General features: G+C 43.6%; 2 protein-coding genes across 2 annotated transcripts in view; both read left to right on the forward strand.

The window, feature by feature from the left end:
• Positions 1 to 10,308, forward strand: part of LOC107747754 (plexin-D1-like) — a 68,786-nt gene that overhangs the window by 57,780 nt on the left and 698 nt on the right. The window contains exons 24-36 of the mRNA XM_016562347.1: positions 258 to 362; positions 1,991 to 2,121; positions 2,868 to 3,066; positions 3,153 to 3,299; positions 3,406 to 3,562; positions 3,874 to 3,977; positions 4,314 to 4,377; positions 4,477 to 4,511; positions 5,252 to 5,356; positions 5,989 to 6,152; positions 6,752 to 6,899; positions 7,695 to 7,835; positions 8,276 to 8,350. Coding sequence (XP_016417833.1) covers positions 258 to 362; positions 1,991 to 2,121; positions 2,868 to 3,066; positions 3,153 to 3,299; positions 3,406 to 3,562; positions 3,874 to 3,977; positions 4,314 to 4,377; positions 4,477 to 4,511; positions 5,252 to 5,356; positions 5,989 to 6,152; positions 6,752 to 6,899; positions 7,695 to 7,835; positions 8,276 to 8,350 — 1,575 coding nt within the window. The remainder of the gene's footprint in view (positions 1 to 257; positions 363 to 1,990; positions 2,122 to 2,867; positions 3,067 to 3,152; positions 3,300 to 3,405; positions 3,563 to 3,873; positions 3,978 to 4,313; positions 4,378 to 4,476; positions 4,512 to 5,251; positions 5,357 to 5,988; positions 6,153 to 6,751; positions 6,900 to 7,694; positions 7,836 to 8,275; positions 8,351 to 10,308) is intronic.
• Positions 9,185 to 10,308, forward strand: part of LOC107747748 (DNA-directed RNA polymerase II subunit RPB1-like) — a 1,659-nt gene continuing 535 nt past the window's right edge. Inside the window, exon 1 of the mRNA XM_016562340.1 lies at positions 9,185 to 9,822. Within this exon, the coding sequence (XP_016417826.1) occupies positions 9,212 to 9,822 (611 nt within the window). The 5' untranslated portion in view covers positions 9,185 to 9,211. The remainder of the gene's footprint in view (positions 9,823 to 10,308) is intronic.

Below are 10,308 nucleotides of genomic sequence, written 5' to 3' on the forward strand. Positions count from 1 at the left end.
TTGCATTTAAAGAGACAGGCACGAAAAACAGCGTGTTTCTGCTTCCACTCAAAATAGGCATTTTCAAAATGATATAACAAATGATCTGTGGAGTATTTTGAGCTGAAACTTCAGACACATTCTGGGGACACCAGAGACTTATTACATATTGTAAAAAGGGGAATAATATGTCTCCTTTAAGGGAACTGAACATGTTTAACGTCATTGGTTTTGTTGATGTCAGAATGCTCTTGTGTGGCCTGTGTGTGTTCGTGCAGATGTGCTCTGACTACGAGAGGTGTCTGGTTCAGCCGGTGTATGAGAACAATCCTCTCGGCCCGCGAGCTCTGTCTGAAACGCATCCTCTGCTGCAGGACTGGCAGGTGAGATGCACACATACTACAATCAGTCCAGAAACACTCCTGAATGTTGTCCTGTCGGCTCATTATACCACGGTTCATGTAGGTTGTGTGTGTTTGCAGTAAAGCACAGATTCAGCAGATTCGTTCACCCAAAAATGATAATTCTGTCATTAATTACTCACCCTCATGTCATTCCAAACCAGAAGAGCTTTGTTCATCTTCAGAACACAAATTAAGATATTTTGATGAAATCCGAGAGCTTTCTGACACTGCATAGACAGCAAGGGAACTGAAACGTTCAAGGCCCAGAAAGGCAGTGAGGACATCATTAAAATAGTCCATGTGACATCAGTGTTTCAACCGTAATGTTATGAAGCTACCAGAATACTTTTTGTGCGCAAAGAAAACAAAAATAACGACTTTATCAAAATAGGCATTTTCAAAATGATATAACAAATGATCTGTGGAGTATTTTGAGCTGAAACTTCAGACACATTCTGGGGACACCAGAGACTTATTACATATTGTAAAAAGGGGAATAATATGTCTCCTTTAAGGGAACTGAACATGTTTAACGTCATTGGTTTTGTTGATGTCAGAATGCTCTTGTGTGGCCTGTGTGTGTTCGTGCAGATGTGCTCTGACTACGAGAGGTGTCTGGTTCAGCCGGTGTATGAGAACAATCCTCTCGGCCCGCGAGCTCTGTCTGAAACGCATCCTCTGCTGCAGGACTGGCAGGTGAGATGCACACATACTACAATCAGTCCAGAAACACTCCTGAATGTTGTCCTGTCGGCTCATTATACCACGGTTCATGTAGGTTGTGTGTGTTTGCAGTAAAGCACAGATTCAGCAGATTCGTTCACCCAAAAATGATAATTCTGTCATTAATTACTCACCCTCATGTCATTCCAAACCAGAAGAGCTTTGTTCATCTTCAGAACACAAATTAAGATATTGTAGGGATTTCTTAATATGAACAGACACTGATATCAGCATTCACAAAAATAACGACTTTATTCAACAATTTCTTCTCTTGGCGTTCATGAGAGTATCAGGCGTAATACTCTGACGTAGAACACGCATGTGCTGCGGCTTGTTTACAATCCGAGGAATGCACACGCATGCATCCTGATACTCCTGTGATGAACGAAGGTCTTACAGGTGTGGAACAACATGAAGGTGAGTAATTAATGACAGAATTTTCATTTTTGGGCGAACTATGCCGTTAACAGTGATGGAGTATTTTTCGCCATCTTCTGAGGAAGCTCTTGTTTACTGTCAGTAGACTTTCTTTTATTAGTCTAATTTTGTTCCTCATGCACAGAGATTTTGGCTGAGCTATAAGTTTCAAAATGTTTGAAGAATTGTTTTGCACAGTTGGGAAATTATCGTTGTGATTCCCATGTGCAATTGTGAAACTTCAGTATTATTCAACAGGGTGTTTTTTAAGAGGAAGAATTTATTTGTCAAAAATCACCTAATGACTCATGCCAAACATTATTCTAGAAATTGTGCATAAGGGCATCATGTAGTGTGTGAACATGTTAATGCACTTTAAGACCCACTGCATGCATTCATACATACCCTTTAGTAGTTTGAAAAGAAATGCTTTATACTGTTTTATGTGTCTCTTCTCTCCATGTTAGTCGTCTAATAGAATGCGGCCCAACCTTGAGGAGGGGATCACACTGTTTTCCACTCTTCTCAACAACAAACACTTCCTGGTCACCTTTGTTCACGCTCTCGAGCAGCAGAAAGACTTTGCCGTAAGAGACAGGTGAGTACAGACAAACACAAACAAGAACAATAACAGGATCCAAGCACAGCCCAACGCTCCTGCGACAGTCTGACAGGACAACCGCTCTACAAACTACTGTTTATTCTCATGGTCTCAAAGCCAGAAACCAGTGCACACGTCTGAAGAACTTTTATCGTTTATCACTTCCAAAGAAACCTGCAGTGCAAGTGCAGAGCTCTCGAATGAATGCACAGAGTTCCTCAAAAGCACTGTAGACGTTTCATAGCTAAATAAATTTTAGGGGTTTATAAAGTGCAAATTGAATAAAGTTACAGTAACGGCCGACAATCTACATGGTTACAGCTCAGCACTTGACATCTCGTAATGCAGTCATGTATGTGCAACGTCAGGAATCGCACTAAAAATAATAAAATATCACTCTTAGAAAATGCACTGAACAGCTACAGTACGATCAGTCGCTATTGGGAAACCAGGCGCAGAGTATGTGCTGCTGACTGAATTCAGTGAGAAATGTTGGAGTTCATGTTGCGATCTCTGACTTTTGTATCTTGGCAGTTTGAGACAAGAGTAACACCCTTCATTTGATCAGCACTTTGATTTTGATGGCCAGTGTTGTCGTGTGTGTCTGATGAGCTGTAGTGCTGGAGTTAGGGCTCTGCGGAGGACAGGCCTTTCCTCGTCTCCATCCACACCAGCGTCAGTGTGAATGCTTTCAATTACTGATGTGTCTCATGATGTGCACGCATTCTTTCATTGATGTTTAGGTGCAGTCTTGCCTCTCTGCTCACGATTGCCCTCCATGGTAAACTGGAGTACTACACCAGCATCATGAAGGAGTTGCTAGTGGATTTGATCGACGCTTCAGCCTCCAAAAACCCCAAACTGATGCTGCGCCGAACAGAGTCAGTGGTGGAGAAGATGCTCACCAACTGGATGTCCATCTGCATGTACAGCTACCTTAAGGTTTGTGAAGAGTTCAGCAGCTGATTTTACTGTTTGGCTTCAGTTCATCGACTGTACGAGCGCGTCCGTTTCTCTCGCACCCTCAGGAGACGGTCGGCGAGCCGTTCTTCCTGCTGCTGTGCGCCATCAAGCAGCAGATCAACAAGGGCTCGATCGACGCCATCACGGGGAAGGCGCGCTACACGCTCAACGAGGAGTGGCTCCTTCGAGAAAACATCGAAGCCAAACCGCAGGTGAGCTCCAACACACACCACTGACCTTTCTTTCCACCCGTGAAATCACACCGATGACGGGGTTGAGCAGTGATCTGACCTCTCTTCCCCTCCGTCTGCCTTCCAGAACATCAACGTCTCGTTCCAGGGGTTTGGTATGGACTCGGTGAGCGTGCGTGTGATGAACACGGACACCATCTGTCAAGTGAAGGACAAAATACTAGAGGCCTTTTACAAGAACCTGCCCTTTTCGCAGTGGCCTCGAGAAGAGGATGTTGATCTGGGTGAATATCCCTCAGTGACGAGCATCTGTTCATGCTGGACTCACTCGAGAGGCAGTCACTTGTTGCTCAGTAGCTGAGTCATTCTTTATATGCAGTGCTTTTACTATCATTCGTGAGACATGTGTGTCAGAAGAATCAGAACAGGGTAGATATTAAAAACTTAAGAAGCAAGATATGAGGATGACAATGCATATCAGTTTATGAAGGAAACTCTGTTTGCGGTTTTCTGAATGAATGAAGAATCAGATTCAGACTCTAGCAGTGATTATTAGGCGAGTCGTGCTTGACTGTGATTGGTCTGTCCCGCTCAGAGTGGTTCCCAGAGGGCCGAAGCAGCAGAATCCTGCAGGATCTGGACGACACGTCTGTCATGGAGGACGGCAGAAAAAAACTCAACACCGTCTTCCACTATCAGGTGAGTGTGTGTGCGAACTCTCGGAAACGGGATTTGCACAGAATCTGAAAACACATCAGTCACATAAATGTATGATTTACTCCTCTGTTTGTTTATTGTCTAATTTGATCATGCGTTCAGCTGCCATGGCTCTTGAGTGAGTTGTTACACTGATTTCAGCAGATTCCCCCCCTTAATTAGTGCGGAACGTGTAAAAACTGGCTAATTCAGACAGAGCCAAGGTGGAACCCATGGATCAACTCATTCAGGCCCATATCGTGCCCCACCATGAAATGCTGGTGGTGTGACCCCGAGTGAAGCTCTTCACCCTAATGACCTCTGACCTGTCTCTTGCAGATCCCAGATGGAGCGTCACTGGCCATGAGCATGAAGGACAAGAGAGAGAACACACTGGGCCGAGGTGACGATCACACATACGCACAAAACTCAAATATCCTACAAACTCAGTGACAAGCTCTTGGTGCTTCTTTTCCATGACCTTCTTTCTGTTGATTCACAGCGAAAGATCTGGACACAGAGAAATATGTCCATCTGGTGAGTGTGCTGGACGTCTCTCACACACTAGAGTTTTCACATGTGTTCACACTAATGATCTCGGATCAGTGATCTCGATTGCTCAAACTGTCTGTTGAGAGCATATCTTGTCATGTTCAGGACTCATAATCCATCCTGACTTTGGTGATAACTTATGAAACATGTCTAGTTCAGTGACATGTTCCGACCCTTGAAACCCAAATGACAGAACATCTGACCAATCACATCTCTCATTTGCACTGTGGGGTTTGGCCTTTGGGGTTTCACATCTTCACAGCTGAGAAAAAAATGTGATGTAATTGCCATGAAATAAATAGTGCTTAGGGACTGTCAGACTGGGTTGCACTTTATTTTGATAGTCCACTTTAGACATTCTACTAACTGTAAGTAACTTTGCAACTACATTTCAAATAACTCAACTGACTGCAACTACATGTCAACTAATGAGAGCATTTGTAGACTGTTAGGTTATGTTTAGTAGAATAATTTGCTGTCGTTGTAGAATGTCTGTTGAGCGACCATCAAAATAAAGTGTTAGCAGATATTAAGCAGACTAATACTCTGACTGCTAGTCGACATGTAGTTGCAAAGTTATTTACAGGTAGTTGACTGTCTAAAGTGGACTATCAAAATAAAGTGTGACCTCAGACTGTGTTATGCTAAAAAGCAGTAGATATGCATAATTACTCTGAGCTGGTCGATTGATGATTTAATAGCTTGGTGCTGTGGTTCGTCTTCAGGTGCTGCCACATGATGAGCTGACAGAGAGCAGGAAGTCCCACAGACAGAGTCACAGGAAGAAGGTGTTACCAGAGATCTACCTGACACGCCTGCTCTCCACTAAGGTAACGCTCGACTCAACGCCGTCAGATGCCAGCTGCTCTGCTGTCTGTGGAAATACAAACAGTCACAAGATTCCAGAGCAATAGCAATAAGCATCAGTGCAGAATAGCCCAATGACCTCCAGAAGACTCAGGTCATGGGAACAGAGGATTGTGAAATGGGAGAAGCACAATTCAGAGCCTCCTCTCCAGTCCACACAGACCACTCAATGAAACGTATCCTCCAATCAGAATTAGCTTTATTGCCAAGTACATGGCAAACCGAAGCTTCCAGAATATAACAACAAGACACAGATAATGGAGGTAGCAGCTGCTGGACAGTCTGAAGCAGGAACGCAGGGTTAATTTAGCAGAGATGAGGCTGTTGAAAGCTAATAGATTCTTGTGCAAGTTTCTCGTCTGTCCAGATGTAGCAGGATATAACGCAATCTCCCACCGGACCCACCGTTTGCTCAATCCGGCAAGGGTCATGACCACATGATTATGACATCGTCAACATACTGTATGTTTTAAAGGGACAGTAGATGTTGGGAAAAGGTCATGAAAACTAATTATGCTGAATCATGCTTGCGGTGAAACAGAAGAGTGCTCAATATGAGCAGTAATAACTGTGTGAATGTGTTTGTCTTGCACAGGGAACCCTGCAGAAGTTCCTGGATGATCTGTTTCAAGCCATCCTCAGCATTCCTCCAGAGAAACCACCGCTAGCTGTCAAATACTTCTTTGACTTTCTAGAAGAACAGGCGGACAAGCGCGGCATAACCGACCCAGACACGTTACACATCTGGAAGACAAACAGGTGTCGATACACTGAACGATAAGCTGATTTAAACTCTGTTTACTCTCCTCATGCACATTCCCGCTGTCATTTTGCACAATCCATCAGTTCATCTTTCATGGAAATGTAATAACTTGCTCTGCCACTGCCACTGCTAATGAATTACTATTCCCTAATCACTAAGGTCACTTGCTGTTCAAGTCCTCGCCTCCAAACACTTGTCATGTAGAAGCACTTTTTACCATCCATTCAGTTCCCTGCACAAACAAGTAGCAGGCGTGTGCTGTGCTGTGATCTACAGAATGATACGAGCACTACCCTGTTGAAAAAAAAAACAGCATATGCTGGTTAGGTATGTTTTGAAGCATGGCTGCTGGTTTAAGCTGGTCATGTGCTGGTCCTAAGTAACTAGCTCCTGCTCAGGACCAGCTTAAACCAGCCCAAACCAGCAGTCATGCTTCAAAACATACCTAACCAGCATATGCTGGTTTTTTCAACAGGGATAGCTTATAATCCTGAAGGTGAAAACCAGTTACACTGGACAGGACAAGTTGATGAGTGTTAACAGCGTGTTTGCATCTGGGACAGGACTGTGATGTTCTCTGCGTGTCTCTCTGCAGTTTGCCTCTGCGCTTCTGGGTCAATATCCTGAAGAACCCTCAGTTTGTGTTTGATATCGATAAGACGGATCACATGGACGCCTGTCTGTCTGTCATCGCTCAGGCTTTCATTGACGCCTGCTCTCTCTCTGACCTGCAGCTGGGCAAAGTAAGAACACACACACACTTCTTAACCATTACTATGTGTGTCTATTTGGCTGAAAGAATATAAACACGTTTCTGTCCATATATGGAAATGGCAGCTTTCATCACAGGAGCATCTCTTCGTACGACATCAAAAGAGAAAAGTCATGTGAGCTCTTTAAATGAGCGGTTTGAGGGAGTGAGGGAATGACCTTTGTGGTCACATTATCTCATACTGCAGTGGTCTGCCATTGATGTCTAAAGGGGTAGTCACCTTTGCAAGCAAAAACAGGTCCATTGTCTATCGTCATGTATGAAGCACAGCTCACACAGAAGTCACTTTCAAACCAAGCAGGCTTCTGGTGGTCAACGCTGCAAATTCATGTGATCAACTTGAAAATAAGTAAAACCTGCACTCCCAATCACACAGATTCCTATTGGAATGGCTGGATATCATATGCACATTTCACAGAGCAATGTGAGCGCATTTTAAGGATTAAACCAGACAGGAAGTAGAGAGGAGAAATGTAGAGTACAGGTCACATATATTTTCAGCTCAACCAGTCATCAGTTCAAACCAGTGTTCATTTGGCAAGAATTAATAGAGTCTGAACCAATAAAAGATTGCAGCAGGTTTGATTTGTATATGTTTGCTGATAGTTAAGCATACATCTGACTGAATCAATCCCTGACTGATTTTAAAAGAGTCTTGATCATTAATGACACATTATAATCTCTATGATCACAATCAAAATCAGTGGAGCAAATCATGCAGCGTCGTACACATTCTGCATCTAATCGCTTGCTTGCTTTATTACAGGATTCTCCCACCAATAAGCTGCTGTATGCCAAAGAGATCCCGGAGTATAAGAAGAGGGTGCAGTGTTACTACAAACAGATTCAAGAGATGGCGCCGCTGAGCGAGCAGGAAATGAACGCTCACCTGGCCGAGGAGTCGCGGGTGAGCCAAGTGCACACTTCTGATCATGCTGCCTCGTTTTCTACACAGGCATCTGAGCTGTGAAACAGAGACCAGTTCATTTCACAATACACATTGTTTCAAAGTAGCTTTGCAGAAAGTCATGATGTTAAAGTTTATAATATCTTAATATCTTCATGCCTTCTAGTCACATTTAGCAGATTTGAGCAGGACGATTATATAGTTATATTATGAGATGATATATAAACAATCACGCAGTTGAGATTCGCATATATCACTTTACGTGAGTGTACTGTATGCAAGATTGGATATACTTAGAGCAGCTGTATATGTTAATAATTATTCCTTCTAATCACCTGCATTATACATTTGAAATATGCCAGAATACAGAAATATCAAGTACATATGAAATATATACGTTTGTATACTTACAAAGAATTTCTGAATGGTTTTTGCCGCAGAGATACAGGAATGAGTTCAACACTAACCTGGCCGTAATGGAAGTCTACAAGTATGCCAAAAGATATCGCAATCAAGTGAGTCGTTCCTCCTGCTGTCTGTCTTCACACCTGCGGTGGTGTAACTGTCCTGAGCGTGTGTGAGCGTGCCGGCAGCAGGATGCAGATGCCCCGGGCCGATGTGAAGTTCCATTCTTGAGCCGTGATTGAGTTCATTTCTGCTGACAGCTGTGCTCTGAATAGGGCTCATTTTACATGCGCAATCGTGTGGGGGTTTGCAAAACAATGCTGATTATCGTGAATGTGCAGTGCACTACAGGAGCTTGAAGGAGCCGGCTTGTGTTTGGATTCTCTCTTTTTCTTGTCGGTCAGAGAACTGATTTTTTGTAGCATTTCCAACTTAAATACATTTAGTTTTGCAGTCTGAACAGATAACACTGCATGTGCTCATTTCAAACTTAAAGGTGAAGTTTGCCGTTCCCGAGTTCGATTCCCGTCTCGAGGTCTTTTGCCGAATCCGCTCCCCTCTCCTCCCAATGCTTTCCTGTCATCTCTCGACCGTCCTTTCCCAATAAAGGCATAAAAAGACCATAAATATATAACAAATAAATAAAGCATATTTTCAAACAACCTTTGCCCCTTACACTCATCACACTTTTGTGTTTACTCTTATCCTTAAAATATCTATTTTACGTGGGGCTTGACAGTAAAAAGCTAAAAAAAAATGTGTGGGATAAGCTTGAGTTTAGCTTGCCTGTTAAGAAGAACCTCTGCAAGTTTGTCATCTCGATTGAATCCCAAACTTACCATTAAATTCCTCCCTTTTGTAAATGCACTGCCAGTGCCAGTCTGTCTCTGCGTATTTTGGCAATTTTAAAATTTTGACTTTTACTTCTGTGCACCGAATCTGAATTTCTTTTCCCATGCAATGCATCAGCCATGTTCCCACACCGGCTAAATACTCTCTGGCTCAGCCTACTACAGCAGCCACACGCCAAACTCAACATTCTACTGTACTGTAACCATACCACAAACTCAGCCTACTACAGTAGCCACACCCCAAACTCAACATTCTACAGAAGCCACACCCAAAACTCAGCCTGCTACAGCAGCCACACCCCAAACTCAACATTCTACAGAAGCCACACCCCAATCACAGCCTGCTACAGTAGCTACACCCCAAACTCAGCCTGCTACAGTAGCCACACCCCAAACTCAACATTCTACTGTAGCTACAACCCAAACTCAGCCTACTACAGCAGCCACACCCCAAACTCAGCCTGCTACAATACCCACAACCCAAACTCAACATTCTACAGTAGCCACACCCCAAACCCAACATTCTACAGAAGCCACACCCCAAACTCAGCCTGCTACAGTAGCTACACCCCAAACTCAGCCTGCTACAGTAGCTACACTTCAAACTCAGCCTGCTACTGTAGCCACACCCCAAACTCAACATTCTACAAAAGCCACACCCCGAACTCAGCCTACTACAGTAGTCACACCCCAAACTCAACATTCTACAGAAGCCACACCCCAAACTCAGCCTGCTACAGTAGCCACACCCCAAACTCTTGCAATTGGTTGAGCTGGAAAGTGATTGACAGATCTGAGCAGACCGTTTTAAATGTGTTGGTGGTGCCTGGTGGCAATCTTTACACTTTTGGGGAAGATAAACCCATCAATGTCATGGGTTCAGTCAATGAACAATAAACTGGGTTAAGAGAATGTATTTTAGGATACAAATCTGCTAAACTTAAAGGGGTCCTATTATGCTCTTTTACAAAGTCCGGATTTTGTTTTGGGGGTCTGCTAGAACAGGCTCTCATACTAGGTTGTTCAAAAAACACTTTATTTTTCACATATTTTACATTATTACAACACCTCTCTCCCCAGTCTGGCATGAACGGCTCGAATAGTTCCTGTATCAAATGAAGGCCCGCCTTCTGAAATACGAAATGTGCTGTGATTGGTTAGCTGGGCCAGTGTGTGCTGTGATTGGTTAGCTGGGCCAGTGTGTGCTGTGATTGGTT

Source organism: Sinocyclocheilus rhinocerous, unplaced genomic scaffold (assembly GCF_001515625.1).
Source record: "Sinocyclocheilus rhinocerous isolate Xijiao unplaced genomic scaffold, SAMN03320098_v1.1 scaffold1551, whole genome shotgun sequence".
NCBI classification, from domain to species: Eukaryota; Metazoa; Chordata; class Actinopteri; order Cypriniformes; family Cyprinidae; genus Sinocyclocheilus; species Sinocyclocheilus rhinocerous.